The sequence below is a fragment of the Neurospora hispaniola genome (genome assembly GCF_033458365.1).
Source record: "Neurospora hispaniola strain FGSC 10403 chromosome Unknown B0T23scaffold_1, whole genome shotgun sequence".
Lineage (NCBI taxonomy): Eukaryota > Fungi > Ascomycota > Sordariomycetes > Sordariales > Sordariaceae > Neurospora > Neurospora hispaniola.
In genome coordinates this window covers 2,823,258-2,849,162 of record NW_026944406.1, presented here as the reverse complement: position 1 = coordinate 2,849,162, position 25,905 = coordinate 2,823,258, and the positions used below count along the sequence as shown (strand labels likewise).

Here is a 25,905-nt window from a genome sequence, read left to right as displayed (position 1 = left end):
CAGCACCTAAAAGAGAGATCCGACGAACAGTAACTGAAAGATCTGAAGCGCGACCTCTTCTCTGCACGGTCTGGTTTGACATTGACCTCCGCATGAGCCTTGTCGAAAGAGTGCTTAACCCACAGAGATTACCGGCACGCTTTTGGTATTTCGAGCAGCATCGTCAACCCTGTTAACCATTCCCACCTCAGGTACCGGTACCACGCCACTAAAGGCGCCTGAACGGCAAACTATTTCGATAATTTTGCCATGGAGCTCAATCGGATAATGCTTATCTTGAGTTAAGCTGTCCGCGGCAAAGACAAGTATGAGGGCTGGGGCCAGCTACCCTCGGTGATTGTGCAATCACCTTCCTCGTATTCGACAACAGAAGGATCAAACCGGTCGTTAAGGGGTAGGCACTCTATTAATGCCAGTCAAGCAACCCACACACTCAAGAACCGATGAGCTTCGCTTCCCACGGGAAATGAATTGTACAGCAGAATCCTGAGGTCGTCCTTGTACTCGTCCATGAGCAGGTCAACGTGCTGAATGAAGTGGGCGAGAGCAAATAGCCAGTACTCTCGCGACAGAAGGCGGTATCCGAACTTGTAAGTGGCTGCTGCTTCTAGGGGCGCGTTGGGGTTGCTGACGGGGTTGATCCGGTTGGGCTCTTCTCCACTGCCGCCGCCGTTATCCCTGGCGCAGAACTACCCCGTACTCTTTGACGACAAATTTCCCCCATTTCCGTAGCAGTTGCGGCGTCTTCTTTCATCCTCGAGGTCGCCATAGCGGGTATAGTCTCCTTCTCCTTCTCCTTCTTCTGCGATGCGATTGGAGAGGGACTTGCAAAGAGGGGGCTGGGGCAATCCGTAGGGTTTATGGGAGACGTAGAGGTATTCCCCGGCCCCATATTTCCCGGCCCCAGTAGCCGACTTCGAGGACCCCGAGGCAGTCCTACCGGACTTCGGCCTCGAAGGCCTACACCGGTGATCGTGCTGGAACTCGTAAACAGGAGAGAGCTTGCAGCCACTGAAAACATAGAGCCAGACGGCCCAGCGGTAAAAGTCGTCTGGTTCGTCGTCGTCGTCATCGTCGTCATCGTCGTCATCATAGTTGCCGTTGAAGACAACGTGGCCTGTTTGGGCCTCAACGAAGACATCGCGATTACGTGGGCTGAGGGAGGTGCTGAAGTATTCCGAGCAATCGCAGTAAACCCGATTGTGGAGGAAGAAGACTTTTGTTGGCCTTGAAGTTGTTGCCGGATCTGAGGATTGTCCGTGTTGTCGTTGTTGCTGTCGGTGGCCGTTGCCGCCGCCGCCGCCGTCAACGGTGACTCTGATCCTCTCGCAGAGGATTCCGCAGACCGTGGGATTCGATTCACACGGGAGAACCCTAGAATAAGCACGACAAGGACGGTCAAAGGCCGGCCACATGATTTCCACAGACTGGGGCTTCGAGGTGTCCCCCGCTGACTCTGAGATACGTTTCTCCGCTGGAAGACTGTTTTCCGCTGGAAGAGTGTCCTCCCTTGAGGTAACTTCCGTTGTCCCCGTATCATCCTGTTCGTTTCTCTTCTTCCTTCTGAATTCCCTATTCGTCCTCATCGTGTTAGTGAAAGTTGAGCGCGAAGTATTGGAACCATGATTTGAATAGCAGTTCATTTACAAAAAAAAAAAAAAAAAAAAAAAAAAAAAAAAAAAAAAGCCCCCCGAGTACACAATTTCTCGAGTTTACCTTTTTGAAGGTTTCCTTTTTCCAACACTTCAAATTTCTTACGAAGTCTGCCATTCGCATGGCATACCAAATCTGGCATTAAGTATGTGCCCCTGTGCCAGTACGATCGATGTGCAGCGATATATGCTATGTCATGCCCGGCACTGTAGCATACAGTAAATTTTTCCGATGGTGTTTTCCCGAAAGTTGGAGACACAGGATGCGAGATGGGTAGGGGTTATTCCACAGGTTATCACGACGATGGAATCACGGAAGCGCTTGTGGACATTCTTTTCGCCATGTGTCTGCCTTGCCCCACCAGCTTACTGCCCTGCCTCATAGGTCCTGCATCAGCACCGATTAGGCAGACTGCTCGGATCGTTGTGAGGCATGTCACAGCTCTCATCGTTTCTTTCTTCATTGGTTGGGTTTCATGCACCTTGGCAGTTTTGGATCTGAGTATTTTAACGATTGGTGAGGGTTTTCAATGATCTGCAGGACATCTGTAACTGCATATGTGACAACTCGCAATGATACTGGATTGAATAAGATGGTGACTGCCCAGATCAGGTAGCTATAAGCAGCTTTGGGTGTTTCCAAGACATTTCCTCAAGAGGGTTCGCAGAAGTAAGCTAGCAAAGTAATATTCATGCTTTGGGGTTCCGTGTTGAGCGGACTTTTTATGTCGGTTTTCTGATGGTGCCAGGGACAAAAACAAAATAGACAGAAAAAGAGAAAAAAAAAACAAGTTGTTGTGATTGATCGGTTCAGTATATGATTTCAATGTCAATGATCGTCATGCAACCGTTGATCTGGGCTAAGGATCACGACGATCTGGAAAATGAATCTGAACGTACACGGACTGCTCTGCGCTCTTTTTGGGCATCGTGGTAGCGTGGTACATCGCGAAAGTTATTTTGAGTGGCATCGACATGACTTCACCTGATCTTAGAGAATATATCCAGGGTGACGGAGGTTCGTCTATGTTTCCACCGGGTTCATGATATGGAAGTTAATGTCGGGGGTGGGGTGTGCAGTTACATGCTAATTCATTCATTGTGGAATATCTGCATGCATGCTCGTCTGGCGGAATGCTGAGCATCCAAGTCGGCCTATTGTTGAAGCATTCCAATCTGGGTGTGCTAGAAACTTGCAGAGCGTACAAGTAGTGTACATCGGAGACGACAATATGGAAGAGAAAGGAGAATGGCCCATAGTACGGTTCAAGGACCCGACGTTGAGTGTGGGTATACTCTCACCTCGGTGAGCACGGTCAGAGACAACCCCAAACTGGGGCAGGTGGGGCTCCTCCGCACTTTCTTGCCAGGAGTTACCCACTTCTCCCCGCCACGGATTCCACTCAACCCGCAATTGACCACATCACGGACTGGGATTGTCCAGGAACACTGACTCAGTCAACGGCGGGTACGTACCTCTTATATCATATCGACGGCGGCGACGAGCACAACAACAACAACAACAACAACAACAACAACAACAACATCATCAACAACATTACGACCATGTCCCAAGCATTCCGTTTCCCGGCCGGCCCAGCAAAGATCCGGACTCTCTACATCCGAGTCAAGCCAGCACCAACCAATCTGGCGGAGCGACGCGCTGTCCTCCGCGCCCTGAGCCAACATGGCAACATTGAGATGTTCAAACAACTCTACGACTCCTCCTCCTTCATCTCCGTAGCATCATCCCAGAACGTAGCTGCCAGCATCGTTCGAAGAAGTCCTCTTCAGTTCGATGTTCTCGCTCGAAACTCGTTCGACCCTCGTGTCCCCGACTCCATCCGACTACCACCACCCATCGATACATCGACAGCCGTCTCACTACCTAGCGTCGCTGCCACTGGCACTATTACGAATTCAAACTCTAAGCCCGGGCAAACAGACCTCAATCCACAACGGCTGCCACAATCACCGTCCTCATCCAAACTTCCAACTCTGCCCGAGCGAGACCCGACCGCCCTCGTAACCAAGACCTTTGTCCTTGAAGCCTTCCCCGCCCCCGAGTACCCGCACAAGGAACACATCCGCATGTCCCCTCTGTACGGGCCCTGGCCACGCGACGATTCCGATCCATCTTCCTACGACACCCCCACGTCACCAAATAGGCTGACCCTCACCTCCGCCGCCCTGCGCGCTTCGGTGCCTCAAGACATGGCCTACACCGGTCTGCACGACTGGGAATCGGCGGGCCAAGATGCCATAGACGTCGAGGAGGCCACAGCTATTGAGAAGGGGATCTCGGCGGACTCGGCGACGATGGTGAGGACGTGGAGAGCGTTTTGGAGGGAAAGGGTAGACAAAGGTGATACATTGCAGTATAAAACTGGGACAAAAGGTGATATGGGCAGCGCGTATAGCCATATCATGAAGAGGAAGATGAAGCAAGAGAACAAAAAGAATCTTCAGAAAATACTGTCTGTATAGGTCACGACAACGAAACAAAACCAGGCCAGGGATAAGCTCAATGACACAAGATAGGGATGGAAAAGGGAAGATGAGTGAGTGAGAAGGCGGCTTAGTCTATGGGTTAAAGGCAAATCGTCGGAAGAAGACGACAAATGCTGCTGGGAGTCTTGTTCCAGCACCGGGAACACGCCCATCCCAACACAAACTCCGGTCAAGTTCAGGATTGGGTGAACATGCCATTCTTACCGCCACAAGCGTTACGGTATGTTTCAATGAGCCCTGGCTAAACTCTGGCCATGCGTATATTGACTAAACTGTCATTATAGTGGCAAGGGCTGTCATAATTAATGACTTCAATCTTGGACTTTTCCATGCGCTCAATGGATGACAAAGTCCCGCCTCCTCAACCTCCTCTCCTCTTCCCTTTTCTCATACAATACCCTTCTCCGACGCTTCAACAAACAGCAGCCCACCAATGACAACCCCACGACTAATGGGGTACCGATCGCGAAACCAAGGCCAAAGGCAAGCCGTTTACTAACCTCCGAGCGATGTTCATTGCCGGGTTTTTTAGAGGGGGTTGGCTGCTCCACGGATGAATCTCAGTCAGCACTATTCTCTCTTCGATGTGGCGCCAATCGAAGAACAGGACAACATACCTCATCTCCTGGAGAAGTCGAAGGCTTGCTCCCCTCCGTCCCGCTAGCATACGGCGGTTGACCAAGTGTGAAGAACGGAGACTTCGCCAGGGGTGTCCCATCCGCAGACCCGTGGAGTTCAACCTGGTAAAGTCCCTCGGGTGACCAGCGAAGGGGCGATGGGATCCCAGTCCATTCGAATGCGTTATTTGAGGAGGAATCGATTTCCGTCGTGATATTTATCATATATACCGTCACCGTCCTAGTGTCTCCACTGCCATCGTCAGTCTCGCTATTGTCGATGAGCTGTGCGGTTATGAACAATGGGTAGGACTCGGGCGGTACGAGAGCGGTGGTAGTGTCCCAGGTTAATCGGACGGCTGAGCCGTAGCTGAGACTTGTGAAGGAGTTGGTGAATTCGGCCGTTATGAGGGTGGTGAAGAGGAGGAAGGATAGACAAGTCAAGCTCAGGACCCGGCACGCGAACGGCATTCTGGAAGGAGGAGACGGCGTCGTTCACCCTACTGCGACGTCCTTTGTGTCTACCCTTCCAAATGAATCCAAGATCTTGGGATAAGGAGAGATGAAGTAGGGTTGCCAGGCAGTTTATGCATAGGTTGATGGGTGAAGGGGTTTTGGGGATGGTCCGATTCGTCGACACATAGTACACCCGGTGGCTGGATTGTGAATCAATTTGGTTACCTACTAGTTATGCCCGTGTGAATGACGCGGAGCAGTGCGAAGTCTGTGTGACGAGAGTACGATGGGTTTCAGACATCTTTTTGACGAGTCGGTGTTGACCATATCATATGGAACACCAGTCCATCGCCACTAGAGTGTATGCCATCAGCTGAGCGTCTGGCTGAGAACCGCACTCGAAATTCTGGAAAACCAATATTTAGGCCACCCATACCGAGTTTGCACGATAAGACACGGCTGGGTCAATAAAGATGAATGGGCCACTGAATCGATTGCCGGGCCATGACCTCGGATCTTACTTGCCAATCCATATGCAGGCATATAGTGTAATATAAATTCATTAGACTGTTCCGTTCTCGCTACCAAGCGGATTGCTCAAGCATTGCCTAATGCAGTTCTCTAGTTCGCTTTCTTTTGGGACTTGAACTACTGAATGTTTTTGTTCCCGCCACTACTTAGACGACCAATTTTGTAGACCCGACGAGGACTTACACAAATGTAAGATGAGCCGATTCGACTGCCTGAAGACTTATAACGCCGATGGCAGCAAAGCTGCGGTTTCATGTCTTCCTTCTTGACTATATGGTTCAGCCTTGCCTGCAATGTTGACCTTTACCATATTTTTGCTCTGCAGAGAAGAGAACAGGCTAATCGTAATTTGATTTCATAAACCTTCTACATATACTCGTCTAACACATATCGTCACATCTTGAATTGTGAGTTATAGTACCGCGCCCTTGTCACGGCACCAAACTAAGAACAATGACCAACAACTACGACCATCTAGCACAAAGCCTTCTGACACCGATCACACATGACTTATTTGGATAGAAGACTAAACCCTCTCATGTTCACACCGCGCAGACATGAAGACTTCTTGACGTATACCATATTCACTGGGCCAAAACTTGGGATCCCGTCCCCTCTTCCCTTGATATGCCAGTGACCGCTAGGCTAGTAGTCGGCTCGGTGATGACCGGTGAACCACCTGGTGTTGTATAATGCTTTTTCTTCTTGCTTTTGCCTGTTAGGGATGTTGATGTCTTCCTCCATTGAATGTGTGGAGTTGGTGAAATGATTATTTTGTCGCTCTTGAAAACCCTTCCATAACTGCTGCTGCCTCTTTTGTCTATATACTGATGACCTTGCAACGTATCCCGACGCCCAACCACTAAATAAGACTGCGTAACCTGGTATTGTCCCTCTTGTCCATCGGGATATATCTCTCCGCCAACACCTCCTGCACGCTCTTCTTCATGACGTCCTCCCTCTTGGTATACCTCTCCTGCAACGCCTTGTCGATATCCGACACGTGCAACAGTTTCCGGTCCATCGCGGCCTCGAACTTCTCTTCGGCGAGTTCAACCGCCGCCTTGCCCATGCCCACCGCCTCCTCCACCTTCTCGATGCCGTGGCGGCCCTTCTCAACCGCCTTGTCGACGACGCTGTTCACCACGCCCCTGACCACATCAGCATCGTGCCTCACCTCCTCAGCGACCCTCTGCGCCACACCCTTGGCAACCTGCATTTCCTCCCGGGCTTCTTGGCTCCACAACCTCGCCGTTTCGGCCGCCCGCCTCCTCATCTCCTCCGACCTGACATGCGCCTCCCTAGCCATGATCTTGCCCGTTTCCCTGCCCTCCTCCGCCGCATACCTCATCCTCTCAGCCGCGATCCTGGCCGCCTCCTTCGCCGCCTCCTTCGCCTTCGCCGCAGCATACTCGCTGCGATCGATCGTGAAGCCGAACAGACTGGCAACAGCGTCCTCGGCCTTTTCGCGGACGGACGACCAGTCCTTCGTCTGCGCCCACCGCACCGCGTTCTGGATCTCCTGGTTCCACCTGTCCTTGACAGACTCGACGAAGCGGTGGCGCGCGCGCTCGACCAGCTCGGAGCGAGGGGGAGGGAAGTAGGCTAGGTCTTCATCGTTGACGGGGTAGCGCGTGCGCAGGTTGGTGGGGAGAGTGTCGCGGGCGAGCGTGTTGACGAAGCGGGTCTGCGCGCGTAGGAGGTCGGATTGGTGCGTGCGGTTGCGCTGGTGGGCGGAGATGGCGAGGTAGGTGAGGCCAAGGGTGAGGGTTGCGCCGCCGGTCTGTTTTGTAAATGCCATAGTTAGCTAGGTGGCCTAGACATGTGATTGTTTACTTTGGAGTTGCAATGACATACAACGCCGGCTACGAAACCCATTGCTGCGACTGGACGTGGGGTGAGGGTGGGTTCAGGTTCTTAGTATAGGGACTTTGGTGAGATCTACTCGAGGTAGTGTAGTGTCGTAATAGAGACAGACCCAAAGGTCTCGACTCTACCGAACGAAGGGTGGTTGAGTGAGTGGTTGGAATGGAAGAACGTGGCAGATAAAGACAATTGGGAAGAAAGGGTGACGTAGTTGGGAATTGGGACGAAAGAATGGCGTTACTAACTTTCCGTTAGGCGGCCCCTGGTGGGTTGCTGTTAGCGAATCCCGCCCGCTGCGGGACGTGGTGCCACTGAGAGTGTCCGGTTGCGGGATCCGGAGGTGCTGTGGATCTCCTTGGCGCTGTTGATCCAGCACTTTTAGGCGGGCCACTAGCGGACCTTACGGCGGTAGACCCGCGGTAGCGGGCGGACCAGGACCCCAAAAGCACAGGCCCAGGGCCGAGAAAATTTCGGGTCCCGCACCGCAAAAGCTCCGCTCGACGTCGCCTTGGGGTGTCCGACATCCGCGCTACAGCGACCCGGTCCACTGCCAGGAACCCTGCGAATTCAGTGGGTGTTGCCCCGTTCGCGCCGAGCCCCGAATCTTGAACTATTCGCAATTCGAGATCTCTCTTTCTCCGTCTTCCGGCAGCCACACCGACCGACCCGATTGACGACTGCACGACGACCGACCTGTCCGGCCACCACAGGACCTCCACTCCACGCCTCTCTACACAAGTACCTCCCTTCCTGCGACTGCGCTTCTCCCCGACCAAGGGACAGCGCGCCAGGACTTACACAACTCGAGGCCATACCAGGGACTAGTTCCTCCACCAAAACACCACAGACACAATGGCCGGCGCCCACGTCAAGTACAGGCACTTGAGCCGTAGCTCAGCGCATCGCCAGGCTCTGCTGCGCAACCTTGTCACTTCGCTCATCAAGAACGAGACCATCCATACCACCTACCCCAAGGCCAAGGAGGCCCAGCGCCTGGCCGAGAAGCTCATCACCCTCTCCAAGCGCGACACCGAAACAGCACGGCGCAGTGCCCAGGGTATTCTCTACGTATGTTGATTATGCTCCCAGCGCCTCAGTCCCTCATATTATTCGCACAGCAGCTGATTTATACCCTTCCTTCTATGCGTCTCTCTAGACCCCCGACCAGCTCCTCCCCAAACTCTTCGGCGAGATCCGCGAGCGCTACGCCAACCGGCCAGGAGGCTACACGCGCGTCCTGCGCACCGAGCCCAAGGACCAGTACTCGCAAGCGCCCTCTGCCATCCTCGAGCTTGTCGATGGGCCCAAGGACATGCGCTTCGCCATGACGGCGGCCACGGTGGCGCGCGACCGCGAGCAAAAGACGGAGAGCACGGACCTGACCAAGAAGAACATGGACAAGGTCACGCGCTTCCGCAAGGATGGCATGCGCGCGTTCGAGGACATGGTCGCTAGCCTCAGGGATATGAAGTTCACCGCGGGCGCGATAAATCCCAAGGAGTGGAAGAAGCTTGATCGTTAAGCGGTTGGGGCAGAGTGGTGTTGTGGTGCAGCGGGGTTGCGGGAGAAAATGAGAGAGGATGGAGGGTTTGGTTTCCCCCCTGAAAGAGAGAGGCAGGCAGGTGTGCGTGAATAGCTGGGAAAAGGCTTCATCACCTGCCGTCTTCGAAGCCATGGGAAAGGAAAGGGGTTTGTTATCTCCCTCTCTTTGTGGTTTGGGGTAGACGCTATATATGTGAAGGCTTTTAAATAGTCAGCCTACACACTAACCAGACCACTCTGCTGTCGGTTCAGTAGGGAAAAAGGGGGGAAAACCAAAGTGTACAAATATCACGAGACAAGAAGCAAAAGAGAGTGTAAATATACAAGGTTTGGGATACACTTTGGCTTCACATAAAATGGGACTTGGGAGACTGGCAAACCATATGCCCCGTTACATGGATTGGTGACTTTCAGGATGTTGTCTTATTGCTCACTAGGTTTGTACAGTAGTAGTAGGTATTGTATTCCAACAACTACGTATGCAGCCAACTTTTTAATCCATTATGTAACACCGAATCCCCTTGACAGTTTTGATCATCCGACGCCTTTATACATACCATACGACTGACTGGACCTTTTACACAAAATCAAAAGTATCGCCCTGCTCGGTAATCATCTTGCCCGCCCTCTTGGTCCCCACGATCCTCTCTAGCTTCATAATATCATACTTGCTGAACATGACCTTGACGTGTCCCTGCCCGTGCTCTAGCATCAGCGCCTGCTCGCTCTTCTGCAGGTACCCGCCCGCAATCTCCCTGTAGAAGATGGGGTTATCCGGCAAGCCATAAAAGATGACGCGCTTGACGCCCTTGATGGCGTACCGCCTAAAGTGGTGGGCGCGCTCCGTGTACAGCAGCACGCGGTGGCGGCCCGTCAGGAAATGCGAGCGCGCGCGCGACGCTTCGGGTGTGTCGGCGTACTCGGAGATGTTGCCGAACGTGACGCTCTCGACGGCCGGGTTGTTGGCAAAGTAGTTGCGCACGCGCACAAAGTCGAGGTACGAGGGTATGAAGATGAGCGTTCCCGCCGCGTCCTTGGCGGCCCGCTTGACCAGCGTCGGCACGATGGCCTTGGTGAAGTAGGCGAAGCGGGCGTCCGGGTCGGCAGCAATGGAGGCCGCATCGAACCGGCTGAAGGTCTGGCGCGTCTTGACGCCCAGGTACTGGATCACGCCTGGGTATTCAGCTTGTAGCCGGGCTTTGCCTGCCCAGTTGTGGCAGTAGAGACGCTGCAGCTCAGCCAGCTCGGGCGTGTTGAAGGCGCTGAAAATCACCGTCTGTCGGAAGTACTTGGCTTGGTCGTCAAGGTACCAGGAGCGCACGCGGGAGAAGTCGCAGCCGTGGGCGTCGCGGGGCTGGAGGTTGAGGTGCTCGAAGATGAACTCGACGTGCTCCCAGTTCTGCATGAGCAGGGCGTCGGCCTGGTCGACAATGACGAGCTCGATGGACGAGAGGAAGTCGTAGTCGAGCTTCTTCTTCTCTTCCTCGGAACCGATGGCCATGCGCAGACCAAGAGGAGAGGCAAAGATGATGTCTGAGTTGTAGAACTGCGAGAAGTACTTGATGGTCTTCCGAGTGAACTTCATACCGAGACGGAACATGTCGTCGTCGTTACCGGCGAAGAGGTCGCGGAAGTCTTCGGGCTTGTCGTCAGAGAACTTGGTGGACTTGTCGACATAGCCATCGTCGAAACGCTTGCGGTTTTCTTGTTGCTCAGGAGCGGCGACCTTGCAGATCATTTCGACCATCTTGACGCATGACTGGCGAGTAGGGAGAATCATTAAGACCTTGGGGCGGGTAAAGCCCTGGTCTCTAAGCTCAAGGGTGTCGTCTCTTTGCAACTTGGTGTTGTTCTTGATTACACGGTCACGGGTCCTGAGTAGGTATCAAAGTCAGCTCTCTGTTCACCTCCTTTTTTTTTTTTTTTTTTTTTTTTCGTGTTCCCATCAGACTTACTTGAAAACATGGTTGAGCGCATGAAGGCACGCCATCCGCCTTACGCTCTCAGACGATGCCACTGACCGGTTGCAGTAAAGCATGTCTTGATAGTTGAAGAGAAGAGGTGCTATCGCCTTCTCAGCTTCGTCGAACTCGGTGTGCTTAGCCATCGATTCGGCTAGTCGTTGCTTGAGCTTAAGATCGCCAACTCCAGAAATGGAATGGGGAAGTTTCTGCTCAGCTGAGTCGCCTGTCTCTGGGGTGTTGTAGTATATCCTGTTGGAGTTTTTTGCTATCCTGTCGATCCTCCACTTGTTCGCCTGAATAGCCTTTATCCTAGCCTGAAATGTGGCCTCTTCTGGAGCAGCAAAGTGAGTTTCGAAGGGGTCTGAGTCGTCGAGGTCGTCATCTTCGTCGAACAAGTCCTCTAATGGTGCATCCTGGGGATCTTCCTCTGGCTCGTCAACTGCATCCACGTCCTCCGTCACCTTCTCGCCGTCTTCGTCGTCACTGTTGTCGTCGTCTTCCGTCTTGGTAGCTTTGTTCGGACCTTCCTCCTCAGGGCGATCCAACTTCCTCTTTTTCGTCTTGGTTGCACTCTGGAAGCTCTTCAGAAGACTCATGTATGGCTGACCAGACTGGGCATCCTCCTCCTCATCCTCTTCTTCTGATTCCTCCATCTCATCCTCAGAAACATTGGATTCCTCTTCAGAAATGTCCTCCTCCTCATCTTCCCTGTTTCAGTCAGTATGCTTTCCAGTTCTTTTTTCCCTTGAGTGTTGACATTTTCTTACTCTTCGTCCTTGTCGGCAAGTCGGGCGTCGTTGAACTTGGATGAGCGAGGGCCGAAACCTCCTCTGGCACCACCCCTCGAACTTCCCCTGCCGCGTCCTCTCGAAGCTCCTCTGGCGCCTCCTCTGGAGCCCCCTCCCCTGGATCCTCCTCTGCCTCTGAAACCTCCTGCACCACCTCTTCCACGACCTCCTCCTCCACGGTCACCACCGCGACCTCGAATTGCCATTTTGATGCGGTAAGAGTTTTCTCAAATTTTGAGATTTGAGGTTGGTGAGATAAGAAGTGGTAATTGATGTGAAATCAAATTCAACAAAGGTGAAAAAACCGATACGGAAATTGTATTCAGCCTTGTCAACGGGCCAAGAAGAAAAAGTCCAAAAGTCCAATGGAATCTTGAAAGAAGGGCTTGGCGAAGAGCAGCCTTGTAACGCCACCCCTCCCCCTTGACCCTTGCGAAGAAGAAAGAACAATCTCAAGTCCGCCAACCAAGCTGAACATGGAAGTGTGGAGACCTGCTTATCTTATCTTAGCGCGCACAACACCCAAAGGTCCCGCATTGCGCTGCAAAACCAAAAATTCGAGCAGAGGTCCCGCCTACTGGTCCCCATATTTTGCGAAAGCTGAATGGAGTACCTCTAGGGCGAAAGAATGGAAGTTTTAGTGACTGCCTGCGAACAGACAGTGACGGACCCGACTCGACGGCCGGGCTGCCACCGAGATCCTCACACTGGAGTGCCATTGACAGCGTGACCTATCCTCAGTGAAAAAAAAAGTGTACAGCGGAGGTCGTGTACAAAAGTGACTTCCACTTCTCTTTCTGCCAGTGCCCAGCCCGTGCCCACTCTTCACCAGTGCAAGCCCACCCCACCCCCCGGCCAACCGCTAGCCTCTCTCTCACCCCGAACCCGAAAACAGCGACTGCTGTCTACATTTTCAAAGAGCCCCATAATCTCAACCTCGACGGCTCCTCCCCTCCTCCTCGAACTCCTGCTTCCTCTATCAACCACCACCTCACCCCTCCACCATCTCTCACTCAACTACAGCCCAGCCCGTCGTCAAAATGGCTGTCGATCAGGAGTCTTTCGTCCATCTCTCGCGCCCCCTTGCGCCCAACGTGCTTGGCTTCGGTGTCAGCAATGCCCCGCTTACCGTCAACATCCAACCTCAGGTACGTCAACAGCACCAATTTCCATACTACAGTCCTATATCTGCCCCTCCACTCCTATCTACCTAGTCCCCTACCTTGATGTCCCCCTTTGCGCATGTCAAGCTTACCTACCTACCTATATCCTCTCTACTACCCCGCCGTCACCACCACCACTACCACCACTACCATTGCCCAAGACCATACAACACCTAGCTGACATGTAGCCTCTCGCTTTCCTCACCAACTAGGCTGTCTTCTCCATCATCGACCATGCCGTCAGACGTGACGACCGCGACACCCAGTCGACACGGGTGATTGGTGCCCTCGTGGGTGTCCGCAGCGAGGACGGCAGCGAGGTCGAAGTCCGCTCCACCTTCGCCATCCCCCACACCGAGAACGAGGACCAGGTTGAGGTGGACGTCGAGTACCAGAAGAACATGCTGGCCCTGACGCTCAAGGCCAACCCCCGCGAGACCCTGCTGGGTTGGTACACCACCTCGCACGAGCTCAACAGCTTCAGCGCCCTGATCCAGAACTTCTTCGCCTCCCCCGAGACCGGCACCTTCCCCCACCCGGCCGTCCACCTGACCATCGGCACCGAGGCCGGCGCGACCATCGACACCAAGACGTACATCTCCGCTCCCGTGGCTGTCAGCCCCGAGCGCGCCGCCGAGTCGTGCCTCTTCATCGAGGTACCCCACAAGCTCCTCTTCACCGACGCCGAGCGCGGCGCCCTGGGCTCTGTCGCCGCCGCTGCCGACGCCGAGTCGCGCTCCGCCCCCGTCGTCTCCGACATTGAGAACCTCGCCCAGGCCCTCGAGACCGTCTCGGACCTGCTTGAGCGCGTTTCCGGCTTCGTCGGCGAGGTGCTCGACGAGGAGCGCGACGGCAACCACGCGCTCGGCCAGTACCTCATGAACGCCCTTTCCCTGGCTCCCAAGGTGTCCAACCTGGCCATCGAGAACGACTTCAACAACCACATCCAGGATGTCCTTATGGTCTCGTACCTCGCCAACACGATCCGCACCCAGATCGAGTTGTCCCAGCGCCTGGCCACTGCCAAGCTCGACGAGGGCAAGGAGGGCGGTGAGAAGAAGGATGGTGAGGGCGCTGAGGGCGACAAGAAGACCGACGGCCAGCGTGGCCAAAGGGGCCAGGGCGGCAAGCGTGGCGGTCGCAGCGGTGGTGCTGGTGGCCGCGGTGGCCGCGAGCAGAGGGAGCCCAGGGAACCTAGGGAAGCTGCCGAGTAAAGAGGACGAATTGGTGGAAAGAAAAGGGAAAGAGAAGAAGAGAAAGGACAGAGAGAATGAAACTCGTTCTTCCAGTATCTTCTTTTAATGAAAGGCCACTACACACAATCAGGCAGGGGAAAAGAAAAAGGTTCACACACACACAAAAAGGATCCGATTTCTCTTACAATGAGTCCCTTTTGCGCGCGTTTGATTCAGTCATCAGCCGTTTTTTACACGAGAAAGCGGGCTTCCCCATTCTATTTACTTCTCAACCTGTGCGGACTGGAGTTGTCTCGTCTGTCTGCCGTCTATACCCTGCTGTTTCGCTACAGCGTTATGAAGTGCGCGCGCGGTCTCGGTTGTCGGTTATCGATTTTGGAGAGGGGAGAGAGAGAAAAGGAAAGCGGGAAGGGTGAGAGAGGGTAAAAAAAAGGAGGGAGGGAAAGAGAGGTATGGGACGTCTTTGGTTGGGTCTCAAGCAATATGGCGTTCATAGGAATACTACTACTAGAGCCTTCTTACTCAGTCAGGTCAGCAGCATGATGAATTGATTTGGGAATTTTCTGTTTGAAAAGCAACAATCTATACAACGCTTGGATCGTCCCGAACCGCCCGTGCCATATGATTTCGGAAACATGAATGCGGATGACAGTTTCCATTGATTCCGGCCTTGCACCTTATCACTTTTCGTAGAAAACCGCGTTTGGGTTGACTGAATGAGAACCGACTGTGAGTGGATTTGATCGGGTCTTTGTCTGCTTGCCTGTCTCCTTTGCGCTATGCTGCCTGCCTGCCTGCCGTTCCTGAGTGCCCCAATTTTTCCATAGATTCCAGACCTAAACCTCCGTCTCTTTTCTCCTTCATGATGTCTTATGCACAGTAACATTAGGAGAGGATTCCATGCCAACAACCGTTAGTAACAGCTATATGCATATACAGTGCTCACTCGCTCCTCTTTCTTTTGCCGTTGTTCTATTCTCTTCTTCTTTGGGCCATGACTGAGGCCATCATGCCCCATGGGTTCAACGCTGCCACCCTGCCCTTGACCACATTGTCTCCCGCCGATCCTACATAGGAGGTTTCTGTGGCAATGAGGCAGGGTTTCCATATGTTGGGAGATGGCTGTAGCCTTGCGGTCCCGCTGGTCCGGTCGGCGGTGGTGGACCGCCTGCAACCTTGCTGTGGGCGATGTGGGGAGATGCGTTGGGGGGCATAGCATGATGCTGGGGTGGTGCGTGATGATACGGGCCCATTGAATTGTTCGACCCTTGCCTCGACATGGCATATCCCATCGGGCCGGGGCCATAGCCCGCCTGTGGTGGTGGCGGCATGGGTTGCTGGTAACCACCATAGTTCATGTGAGCCGGTAAGAACTGAGGGCTGCTATGGTTCGAGCTTGCATACGGACCCGATGGCGGTTGCATCGGGAGCATGGCGTTGCCGGGCAAAAATGATTGCGTCTTGGGGTTGAGCGTCTGCCGGTTGTAGCTGCCGGGAATTGGGTGTTGAGTTTTCGGATCGTTGGGGTTGGCATTCGCTGGAAGTTGTCCGTAGGCATACGGTATTCCTCCTGGGGAGGGACTCGATCGAGACGAATAGCCGGGACCGGGCTGGTTGAAGCCTTGCTGTGGCGGCCCCCATGCTGGCTGCGATACACTGGGCATGGGGGGAGTGTATGGCGGAGCAACTTGAGGGTTAGGTGGAGGTTGGTAACGATGTTGCTGTTGCACTGGTAAAGCCGGCTGGGGGACAGAGGGGGCGGGATACTGATGGTGAGTTAGAAAAGATGATCATATCTTAACGCCGACTTTTTGAAGATGACTTACGTTTGCCACTGCGCCATATTGAGGAGCATATCCGTTGTTTGGAACCATCTGCGGATACGCTTGGTTTTGCGGGTACGCTTGCTGGGGGACATATGCTTGTTGAGGCGCATACGTCGGGACCGCAGCTGGGTATGGTGCTTGATATTGGACGTTATATGGAACATTGTTGATGGGGTACGCCTGAGGTGCCGGTCCCCATGTTGACTGCTGAGGGCCTCCATAATAGACAACGTATTGAGACCGTGAGTCGAAACTTTCCGAATCATCGCGACGTTGCTTATTGGCCTTCTTCTTGCCGTTTGGTTTGTCCTTGGCAGATACCGAGCTCGCCCGAGAAACACCATTGGAGGTTTCACCGTCTACACTGCGTTAGTCTTATGATTCCTTATAGGTAGAGGAATTCCGCAGACGACATACCTTGACCCGAAGAATCAGATTCCTTCATGTTTCCAAAGATTCGCTGCCTCGCCCGGTTATACGCCTCTTCCCGCTCTTCCCTAGTCATTCTTTCCTTGCTAGCCGCAGGCTTATCTTTGGGGTCACTGCCAGCTTCCGACGTGGGCTTTGAAGGATTTGCGCTAGAAGGAGCAAATTCCCCGTCCTCACCACGCCGCATAATCTTCCTTGGTATCACAGCAGGAGCCGGAGAGCTGGTGTTAGAGGTCGACGGCGCAATGGTGGATAGTGGTGGAGGAATTCTACAGAATGGAGTTCTGTAAATGCGAACTGCGCCCGAGACCGCCTCATATGAATGGGTCATATGATAGTAGTCCGCAAGCTTATGGGTCAACATTCTCCAAAACGTATTGTTTGGTGGGAAATCCATAAACGGCTCCCTACAAAGACACTGCGTTAGCGACACAAAGACTTGACAGATGTGAGTGACAATCTACATACTTTGAATTTTCCACAAACTCAATGACTTGCTGTTCCATCTTCAAGAGACTGAACCGATCTTTCTCTGATCGCATGGCCTCTAAAAGCTTTTCATCCGGGTGCTGGCTTAGGAATCCTCCATTCGCCGTCAAGGCATCAGGGGCACCTGGACCGCTTGTTAGGGGCAGTTCCGTCTCCGCCGCTGGCTGTTTGTCAGATATGCCACTTTGAGGCGTAGCAAGGCCCAGTTGACCATGACTACCAGCCATGGCATGTGTAGTGATGGCCCGTGGGGGCATATCTCCGATTTGGATGCGGTGGATACGAGCCGCAACCTCGGAGCCCATTCGTGAGCCGTTGAAGTAGGATCCACGGATGGAAAAGGCATCATCGTCCTCAGTAGCAGCCTTCATGCTGGCACTGTCGTCTGGACGCAACGACTCCTTCTCGTCCAACGCGTTAAAGGTAGTCCCAGAAGTGATGCTCTTGCCATCCAAGCTTGGTGGCTTGGTGCCGAGCTCGGAGCTAGAGTCAGCCCTTGAATTATCGTCCGAGGGTGTCTGGCTGATCACAACCTTGTTAGGCATCGATATAGAGCTGGTCAATGGAACGTCGAAAGAGACATCTGATGTCTTGGTCTCGAGCTTCAAATTTCCGAGTCCGTCAACGGTGTTGTCCTGCGAAGCTTTCACCTCATCGGCAGTCCCTTGCGCAGGCTGGGGTGCGTGTACATCACTCTGGATCGAGACAGAGGCGGCGGCCACCATGATCGGGACCGCAACCTTGTCTCGGGCGGTCACCGGTGCGTTTGCTTTCGTAGCAGTTGCCATGGTAGCTGAGTCTTTGGATGCCGAAGCAGCTGCAACCTGGAGAGCACAAGTCAGACACAGTCTTCTGGGCGCAACGCCGGGTTCAAGGTGAAGAAAGCCCACGTACCTTTGCGAAAGATAGTTTGACGTCGTTGCCCGTGGATTGGAACGTCGCCATGGCTTTTGCGGTGTAAGGGATGCTGGAAGAGCAATGCGGATGATACAAAGAGTCGCGCAAGGAGCCGAGAGTGCCTCTATGCGTGTATGTTTGTCCGGTGAAGATCAGGGCGGTCGAAGAGAGAACGCGCTCGGCGGGTCGGATCCGGTAGAGGAATTCGATGATGTAGCTTTTTGATGGGACGGAATCCAGCTGAATCAAGAAACGAAACGGATCAAAGCGGCGCAAAGCGAAAGACGAGTGCTGGTGATCATTGTATTCGGGGGTCTGGTCAAGTGTAGGTAAGATGTGAATGCGCAAGTGTTGCAGCCAGTGCCAAAGTCGAGTCCCGGACTTCGTCTGCCTTGTTGCTTGTGTCGTGCCTCTTTTTTTTGGTCTTTTGCTGGGGCCTGTCGGTTTGGGGTTCCGGTTCGGTGCAGGTACGATGAAAAAGGCCGAGATCCAAAATGGCGGACCACAACGTGGAAAGCCGACGGCGCCCTAACACCCAGAAAACAGTAAAGTGTCTGGAAAGGGTGCCGCCACGGTTGGGCGGATAGACCTTTGGTGGTTGATGGGGAGCAGGAGGGGCGTGGTGTTGCTTCCCGTTTGTGTGGGTTTGGTTTGTGACGAGATAACTGAAAGTGGTGGAAGTCGATTAAAAGTGGTGGTTGCACCCAAAAGGAATCCATCGCCGGGCGGGAGCCGGGCTCCTCAGTCCTCAGGTGGCCGTGGGTCGGTCTAACTGCAGTGGGACTGCCACCATGTTGCAGGTACGGGTAGGGGACCGCCTGCCGTGGGCCACCGTGGGCCTGTCTATTGGCCTTATTTCTAGGTAGTAACTGAACGGTGTCAAAATCCCATCCTTTCCATTGCGCGGGAGCAAACGTGCTGTGTACCTTACCTCTAGGTATGTAGTGCGCTTCCTGATTTTGACAGGACCCTTGATTTTACCTACCTCTAGTGTACTATACGGTAAGGTAGGTACCTTGGATACTCAACCTATGTATGGCCTACAAACTTCATCTGGAGTTTATTCGACGGCGCTCATGAGGATACAAGCAGGTGCTCTACCGCTAGGTATTCATGCACACAAAGTACAGTGGCTCAGATATGGTTGATTGGGAGTATGACAAAAGGAGGGGAATGAGAGGGAACTGGTTGAGAGGGGTTCAGTATCTTGGCTGCAAAACCGGACAAAGTCGTAGCCATAAAAATTCGTGATTTTCAGTTTACAATACCAAGCTGGCCGAGATGGACGCCCCGTAACGCAACCTTTCAGAACTTCATCCATGCTTTCAGAACAAGATGACAACCCGAAGATCCAATGGGCTGTCTCGCACGGAGAGAGACTTGGCTCATTAAAACTACAGTGATCCTATTGATTATCTAGCTCTGCGCTGAAGGAAATGGAGGACACGGAGCGGCCCTTTTTCTGAAAAGCAGAAACAAGTGCCGGATGAGTGCTCCCATCGTCACCTGCAACACCCACCCCGGTTCAGTGTGCCACGACCGAAATGCTTCATCTTGGCAACGTCACGTGCCTCCACCTGTCGACAACGACAATCGCACTTGTGCTTGGACCTTTCTCAACTGTCAATTTCACCGCTGACACCTTGTTACACAACCCACCAATCAACCTCCGAATCTCATTCATTCACCAGAACTGGAACTCATCAAGTTCAACTTACCAACCAACGCCATCCTCAAGTATCAAAACCATCAAGAAGCTTCACATCTTTAATCGATCACTTCACAAGTTTGACCGAAATCATTTAACAAGCAACGACCTCTGGAATCGAACGGCACCCCGACCTGGTTGGCGTTGTAAATCAAGGAACAGCAGGTCGACGAGGACAGTTCACCTTGACTTTGCATAAAGCTCCAATTTCCAGGGGCCAGCCACATTCCAACAACCCTTCCGGTTACCACCATGTATCGAGGGCGCAATATACCGTCCAAATCAACTCCCTCAACCGTCCAATGCCAGAAATGCCTAAAGAGAGATAAGTGTTCTCTCTACTTCAACAATACATGTATAACACGCAGCTGACATTCCTAGAACGTCACTATTCGTATGAGTGTAAAGCCTCAGCTGCGGAACGGCCCTACATCCCGAGGCCGTCGCGCACCCAGCAGCTCTTTAACCCCAAGCTGTTACCCAAGCTTACTAGTGCCGTGCCGCCTCAGGACAAGAAAGGTGTGGCCGACGAGATTCTAGCCCAGAGGGAGGCTGAGCGGGCCAAGAAGAAGGAGCTGGAAAGGGACGACGAGTCACCATCTAGAGACGTGAGCCCAAGGCGAAGCAGGAGTAGATCGGCTTCTGTTGATTCGGTGTCGACCATCTCTACACGGTCTCCATCCCCAAGGCCTTCTCGCCATTCCAAGTCACCTCCACGGAGAGCACATGCGCAAGACTTCTTTGAGCCATCGCCTAAGGCGCCTTCGGCCCGCCAACGCTCGATCGACTCCCGGGGTCGGTATTCTAGCCGGAGGTCAGAGAGCCCGGTCAAGCACTCATCGCGGAAAGGGTCGCTGCCTCCTCGTCGTCGTTCGCCGTCGCCCCGCCGTGAGCGCGGACGTGACTCCGGGAGGGCAAGGCCATCCAGGCGCGACTATTCTGTTTCCGAGTCCAGATCCAGGTCACCAGTTCGCTCACCGGTCCGGCGAGACGGCAGAGGAGAAAATCACAGGGCAGGAGGATACTACCGGGACAGGGAAGATGGCCGTAGACAGCCGAGATACAGGAGTCCGTCGCCGCAACGACCTCCAAAGCGCGAACCGTCTCCTGCGCCACCGCCGCGCGAGCGGAGTCTCAGCCCTTTCAGCAAGAGATTAGCGTTGACACAGGCTATGAATAAGGGTAGATAGGATTTGCGGGGTGGGTATCAAAGTAGAGAATAGCATACTTTCTCTGTAAAAAAACAAAATCATAACAGTAATGCCCCCGAGATTTGGGAGCATATTTCGTCTTCGTCCTCGTTCTCTTCGACCTGTCGCCCCTCTCGGTTCCCCTCTCCCGTCCAACTTGACCGCCTAACTTGATCGCCTGAATTCAGCTGCTGTCAAGTCCCAACTCTTCAAGCCGCCAACTCGGCCTCCTCCAACTCCCTCTCTCTCCTCTCCTCCTCGGCCTCCTCCCTCTCCCTCAACTTCATCCCCTCCACCAGCGCCGTCCCCTCCAGCATACCGGCCTCCTCCTCCTCCTTTCCGTCTTTCGTCTTATCCTGCACAGCCGCTTGCTTCTTGGCTGCCAGCCGCTCCCTCACCATGCGCGCTATCGCGTTGTCCGTCCGCACGTTCAGCACCTCCATCTTCTGGTTCAGCTCCCGCTTCAGGTCCCAGTTAGGCTTCTTGGGCTGCAACTTGAACAGGTCGATGCCCTTGTTTTCTTCGGCGGCTTGCGCGTCCAAAGCAGCCTGCCGCTGCGCTTCCTCCTCGATATCGGCCGCTTGCTCTTCTAGTGTCGGTTTCTCGAGCGTCAGCGTGGGAGGCGCTTCAAAGCCTAGCTTGGGCCCGCGCGTTTCGAAGTCAAAGTTGCGCCCGGAGAGGTGGAGGCGGGCTACGTCGGCTGTTGGGGTGCCGTCTTTGGAGTTGGTTGTGGATTCTTGCTGGTTGTCGCCGTCGTCGTTGTGGTTGGTTTGTTGGGCTGGGGAATCGTGGGACTCTTCGCCATCGTCGAAAGAGGTGGGCTCGGGTTCTTTGCGCTTCAGAGACTTGAGCTTGGCTAGACGGGCCTTGCGGTCGTCAGCGGCGGCTGCGAGTGTCGCGTGGGATGACATTATTGGTTTGGGTGTCTTGTTTGTGTTGTTTGAAATGTTGTAGCTGAATCCCTTAACTCCAACCAATCTTGGATCAATTGCGTCTTGCGATTTCGGTACTGCGATGCACTGTTTGGGATGCCGTCGATAGATGGTGGAGGAGTGAGGTTCTGAAACTGTGGATCTCATTCAGTGACATGGAGGCAGGGCAGTGCAGTGCGACGCGCTCCCAAGGTCCCGCGTGGGGTGGTTCCCGGTGACGCTTGTGTTAAGCACGGACCGGGCTCGCTAAAGCTTAGCGCCTGCCGTCCCGAGATCCATCCCTGACGTGAGCTACAGGCCAGTAAAAAGCCGAGCGCATACTGCTAGGGAGGTAGAGGTATGTATGCCCTGTAGATCGCCCCTCCAGTCACTGTGCCGCGCATCTTATCACCGGATTTCCTGTCTTGTCAAAATTTTGGTCGTTTTTGATACTACGGCGACATCGCAACCCGACTCTGGTCGTCGAGTCGGAATCGGACTCCCCAACATACACATGACACATGATGCCAACATACGCTCCGTCATAGAGATCGTTTCCGCCTACGGCTCTATTTTGGTGCCGGCCCGTCGGCCTTCCGGAGAACCATGCAACAGGCTCCGTTCATATGCCGGTCATGTCTCTCCAACCTCCGACAACAAGGCGATCCGCTTCAGCTCCGGCTTGCCCTCCGTCCCCGGCCGCTGGTGCGTCCTGTTAGCTCTCTCGCGTCCTCGCCACCCGCCCAGCAGTCGTCGAGCCAGCCGAGGCCAGCCACCGAGTCAGAGGGAAATGAGCGCACATGCTCAGATTATTACGTACCATTGAAAGGATGGCTACACCAGTGGAAAGAGGACCGAAGGGTCCTCCAACTGAACGTCCGACGGAGTGACTATTACAGCAGCCTGGTAGACCTCTACCGTTGGAAGAGACGGTTCACCCAGATATGGGCGAAGAGAGCCTTGGATAGGAAACAGAGAGACAAACACCGAGACGAGGCCCTGCAGTCAGAGGGGCGCCCCGAGCTTCACATAATACAAGATCTACTTTGCCAGAGGGATGTCGACCACATGCGGCAAGCCTGGCAGCTCATACCCAAAAAGAGTCGAGTAAAGCTCTGGCGGCCGGTTATGGTCGACGCTCTCCACTGGTTCCCCGACCAAGCCCCGGACATCTTCCGGGCCATCTTTCAAAAAGACAAATCGAATTTCTACGCCATCGTCGACAGTTTCCTATACATGGCCGACTATCTGCAGAGGCTAAAAGGGCCTGTACAGTCGGAATACGGGAGGGCCGTTGCTGGGGCCTTGCTTCACTGCTACCACAAGACTCGGAAGCGCTACATCTGCCTACGACAAAATACCATCTACCATATACTGAGGCATGCCACAGTGGACCAGGTCTACGAGCTACTTGTGGCCATCAAAGAATACCGACAGCCATTACATGTCAACACGAAGCAACATTTTGTATGGTACTTGGCAAAGGAGCCAAAATACAAGCCGGCGGCTGCTGATCTGTTGCGTGAGATCATTCAGGATGGTCAGCTGGATGTCAACGGGCTGCATTGCGCCGCTCTGGCTACCGCCATCCTGACCTTTCCAAAGATTTCACCGGGAGATAAAGAGGACGGCGAGAACCTCCCAACGCTCCGCTCGCAACTAAACCAAGAGCTTTTGGAATTCGGACTTCAGCCCAACATCATCCACTACACAACTATTATCAGGAACCTTTGCGATAACAACGAACTGGAAACTGCGTGGCAGGTCTACGACCTTATGACCAGTCAGGGAGTCCAGCCAGATCTCCATTTCTATTCCCAGTTGCTGCACGGAGCTACGCTAGCAAATGACCACCGGAGCTTCCGCCGCATACTCGAACTCTTACCAAGTGAAGCGTCACAAGATCGCGTCATCATCAACGGTGTCCTCACCTTTATTCATACTACAACGGTTTGGGAGCTCCGAAAGCGGAAGATGAAGCCACCAGTCCCCATTCCAAGCTTTGAGTACATGTTTAGGACGTACTCCAAGATATTCGACCTTGGTCCTTTGCAAGCCCTGTTGAATATCGACCTACAAAGCTACACCGCAGAAACACACCAGCGAGAACTCGATGGAATGGCCCCTTCGTGGTCCGGCTGGCAGAGCATGCGATCGCTCAGGAACACCCTGGCCCTTATACCCGAACTCGAGGCCGAAGCACGTATTAAGCCAGGCAACGACACGCTCAACATCATGGTGACCTCCTTCATCCGCAACTTCTCCCAGCCCTCCAGCCTGATCGAGTTCTACTCCAACTTTCGCAACCGGCTCAAGCAGGGTGACCCGACCATTCTCGCCTTCGTCGCCACCAAGGGCACCATTATCCACGACACCATCATCAAGGCCATCCTCGAATGGCAAGGCACCAACATGGCCCTTGCCGCCCTCGACATCGTCAGCGACATGCTCAAGGACGCCGCCGCCTCCCGCGCGCTCTTCGACGCCGACCCGCAGAAGCCCGATCTAGAGCCCCGCCACCCGGCCCCGAGCATCTACACCTGGTCCGTCCTGCTGCACGGCTTCATGCACCGGCGCGAGCACCGCGAGCAGGGCGACCGCATTTTCAAGATGATGCGCGACCACGGCGTCGAAGCTAATCGCGTGACCTGGAACACGCTGATTGCCGGCCACGCCCGGCTGCAGGCCGTCGGCAAGACGGCGTCGGCGCTGCAGCGCATGGAAGCTGCGGAATATAAGCCTGATCGTTTTACGTTGAGGGCATTCAGCTACTTGCTCAATCGGGAGGGTGCGCTGCAGATGATGCAGCGGTTGGAGGATAAGAAGCAGAAGAGAAAGGCGGCGTTCGTGGCCAAGTTGACTGAGGCGGCTGCCCAGAACGAGAACTCTGAGGACATGTCCAAGATGCCTGATTGGATTGCGGCGCAGGACGAGTATAGGATTATGGAGGAGCAGCTGAGGGATATTAGCGAGAGCGTGGTGGTTGAGGAGTCGCTTGGTGAAAGAGGAGAAGAGAGGGAAGTGGTCAAGGCGGCGGAGGAGGAGTGGGAGGAGACGACGGGGGAAATTGAAGGGTTGGAAGCCTACAGGACGAGGAATGTCGCGAGTGCTTCAAGCAGCTTGTGATGCATAGTCCGGTTTCAGGCATGTATATATACTTACCTCTAGGTGTCGGCAGGCATGTAAGTTATGGGAGTCGGGGGGTTGGAGTTGTACAATATATCTTGGAAATACATGACATCGATCAACAACAGCATGTGAACACCACCATCCGCCCCGCATTTTTTAATACTTGCCCAACTTCCCTGGGATTTCCTGGTATTCGGCTTCCAGATGACGCAAAAAAACAAGATCGCGTACCGAATAGTCTCGTGAAACTCAGAATCCTTTTCAGGTAGAGTCAACTGTACTCCGTAGGGTTCGGTGCATATGAAGCAGCGTCGAAGTACATATGACAACCAAACTGGCGTTAACTTCATGTGATGCAAAGTTCTTGTAGTGTTTTGTGAGCCTAGCACTAATGCCTAAGTCTAGGTACACGATTCAACTACTTGAGACTATGATAATTGCCTCCTTGATGATTCGGCCGCAGGGGCCCGCCGGATCCTCCGATGGCCGCTTCGCTGTGTTCGGGTGTTATCCCGTCCTCCGAGCATTGCTCTTCATCGGAACAACGAGCGAAGAAGCATCCATCCCACCTCGAACAATATTCGTCGTCCATTGAAGGACTAGCACTGCCCGTCTACGACCAAATCAGCCGAGAGGGAGGTACCTTTACATAATCTCCCCAACTCGAAAAAAATCAAAGAAAGAGAACAAGAAGCAGATGAAGCCTACACTAGGGAATGACAACCTGCTCGACAACAAGATACCTATCACCCCTCTAGATGATTCGGCCGCAGGGGCCCGCCGGATCCTCCAATAGCCACTTCAACTGTCCAAGTGACATTCCGTTCCTCCAAGCACTACTCTCCATCCGAGCAACAATCGAAAAAGCAACAATGGACTCGAACACCTATCTCGCGTCCATTGAAGGACTAGCACTGCCCGTCTACGACCAAATCAGCCGTGAGGAAGATTGTGGTGCGTTAGCGTTAAAGTCAAACATGATGTGCTTCATAAACCAAGGCGGACAGAAAAGATAATATCCCCAGTACCGACTAATACTC

The 25,905-nt window shown here is 53.8% G+C and overlaps 13 protein-coding genes across 13 annotated transcripts; 6 read left to right on the top strand and 7 right to left on the bottom strand.

The window, feature by feature from the left end:
* Positions 1-114: 114 nt before the first annotated feature.
* On the bottom strand, positions 115-1,586 carry B0T23DRAFT_401014 (uncharacterized protein; the record flags this gene model as incomplete). Its single annotated transcript, XM_062838543.1, has 4 exons — positions 115-324; positions 525-627; positions 694-1,246; positions 1,397-1,586. The coding sequence occupies 4 exons, from the start codon at positions 1,584-1,586 to the stop codon at positions 115-117; spliced, it is 1,056 nt and encodes a 351-aa protein (XP_062697035.1).
* Positions 1,587-2,904: 1,318 nt separating this feature from the next.
* On the top strand, positions 2,905-4,431 carry B0T23DRAFT_16766 (uncharacterized protein). The gene has a single exon (XM_062832847.1). The coding sequence runs from the start codon at positions 3,219-3,221 to the stop codon at positions 4,137-4,139; it is 921 nt and encodes a 306-aa protein (XP_062697034.1). The 5' UTR covers positions 2,905-3,218; the 3' UTR covers positions 4,140-4,431.
* Positions 4,432-5,428, bottom strand: B0T23DRAFT_16767 (uncharacterized protein). The gene has a single exon (XM_062832848.1). It carries the CDS (start codon positions 5,249-5,251, stop codon positions 4,724-4,726), a length of 528 nt encoding a protein of 175 aa, XP_062697033.1. The 5' UTR covers positions 5,252-5,428; the 3' UTR covers positions 4,432-4,723.
* Positions 5,429-6,130: 702 nt separating this feature from the next.
* Positions 6,131-7,949, bottom strand: B0T23DRAFT_409432 (uncharacterized protein). The gene is made up of 2 exons (XM_062839370.1): positions 7,625-7,949; positions 6,131-7,550 (listed from the first exon to the last, which is right to left on the bottom strand). Exons 1-2 carry the CDS (start codon positions 7,643-7,645, stop codon positions 6,630-6,632), a joined length of 942 nt encoding a protein of 313 aa, XP_062697032.1. The 5' UTR covers positions 7,646-7,949; the 3' UTR covers positions 6,131-6,629.
* A 144-nt stretch (positions 7,950-8,093) lies between these two features.
* Positions 8,094-9,589, top strand: B0T23DRAFT_369837 (ribosomal protein L17). Its single transcript, XM_062836550.1, has 2 exons — positions 8,094-8,701; positions 8,790-9,589. The coding sequence occupies exons 1-2, from the start codon at positions 8,486-8,488 to the stop codon at positions 9,153-9,155; spliced, it is 582 nt and encodes a 193-aa protein (XP_062697031.1). The 5' UTR covers positions 8,094-8,485; the 3' UTR covers positions 9,156-9,589.
* Positions 9,590-9,591: 2 nt separating this feature from the next.
* B0T23DRAFT_369836 (uncharacterized protein) lies at positions 9,592-12,350 on the bottom strand. The gene is made up of 3 exons (XM_062836549.1): positions 11,907-12,350; positions 11,131-11,847; positions 9,592-11,049 (listed from the first exon to the last, which is right to left on the bottom strand). Exons 1-3 carry the CDS (start codon positions 12,131-12,133, stop codon positions 9,753-9,755), a joined length of 2,241 nt encoding a protein of 746 aa, XP_062697030.1. The 5' UTR covers positions 12,134-12,350; the 3' UTR covers positions 9,592-9,752.
* Positions 12,351-12,556: 206 nt separating this feature from the next.
* Positions 12,557-14,651, top strand: B0T23DRAFT_369833 (uncharacterized protein). Its single transcript, XM_062836548.1, has 2 exons — positions 12,557-13,075; positions 13,303-14,651. Exons 1-2 carry the CDS (start codon positions 12,968-12,970, stop codon positions 14,302-14,304), a joined length of 1,110 nt encoding a protein of 369 aa, XP_062697029.1. The 5' UTR covers positions 12,557-12,967; the 3' UTR covers positions 14,305-14,651.
* On the top strand, positions 14,199-14,757 carry B0T23DRAFT_16657 (uncharacterized protein). Its single transcript, XM_062832826.1, has one exon. The coding sequence runs from the start codon at positions 14,361-14,363 to the stop codon at positions 14,700-14,702; it is 342 nt and encodes a 113-aa protein (XP_062697028.1). The 5' UTR covers positions 14,199-14,360; the 3' UTR covers positions 14,703-14,757.
* Positions 14,758-15,262: 505 nt separating this feature from the next.
* On the bottom strand, positions 15,263-18,073 carry B0T23DRAFT_16640 (uncharacterized protein). Its single transcript, XM_062832823.1, has 5 exons — positions 17,925-18,073; positions 17,010-17,854; positions 16,530-16,948; positions 16,113-16,471; positions 15,263-16,052 (listed from the first exon to the last, which is right to left on the bottom strand). Exons 1-5 carry the CDS (start codon positions 17,973-17,975, stop codon positions 15,354-15,356), a joined length of 2,373 nt encoding a protein of 790 aa, XP_062697027.1. The 5' UTR covers positions 17,976-18,073; the 3' UTR covers positions 15,263-15,353.
* On the bottom strand, positions 18,034-18,873 carry B0T23DRAFT_16702 (uncharacterized protein). The gene is made up of 2 exons (XM_062832836.1): positions 18,859-18,873; positions 18,034-18,796 (listed from the first exon to the last, which is right to left on the bottom strand). The coding sequence occupies exon 2, from the start codon at positions 18,644-18,646 to the stop codon at positions 18,173-18,175; it is 474 nt and encodes a 157-aa protein (XP_062697026.1). The 5' UTR covers positions 18,647-18,796; positions 18,859-18,873; the 3' UTR covers positions 18,034-18,172.
* Positions 18,874-18,958: 85 nt separating this feature from the next.
* B0T23DRAFT_308712 (uncharacterized protein) lies at positions 18,959-20,793 on the top strand (the record flags this gene model as incomplete). Its single annotated transcript, XM_062834485.1, has 5 exons — positions 18,959-19,019; positions 19,257-19,326; positions 19,379-19,634; positions 20,004-20,265; positions 20,324-20,793. The coding sequence occupies 5 exons, from the start codon at positions 18,959-18,961 to the stop codon at positions 20,791-20,793; spliced, it is 1,119 nt and encodes a 372-aa protein (XP_062697025.1).
* A 120-nt stretch (positions 20,794-20,913) lies between these two features.
* Positions 20,914-21,901, bottom strand: B0T23DRAFT_16720 (cwf18 pre-mRNA splicing factor-domain-containing protein). Its single transcript, XM_062832842.1, has one exon. The coding sequence runs from the start codon at positions 21,734-21,736 to the stop codon at positions 21,035-21,037; it is 702 nt and encodes a 233-aa protein (XP_062697024.1). The 5' UTR covers positions 21,737-21,901; the 3' UTR covers positions 20,914-21,034.
* Positions 21,902-22,158: 257 nt separating this feature from the next.
* Positions 22,159-24,983, top strand: B0T23DRAFT_369828 (uncharacterized protein). The gene has a single exon (XM_062836547.1). The coding sequence runs from the start codon at positions 22,343-22,345 to the stop codon at positions 24,860-24,862; it is 2,520 nt and encodes an 839-aa protein (XP_062697023.1). The 5' UTR covers positions 22,159-22,342; the 3' UTR covers positions 24,863-24,983.
* Positions 24,984-25,905: the final 922 nt, after the last annotated feature.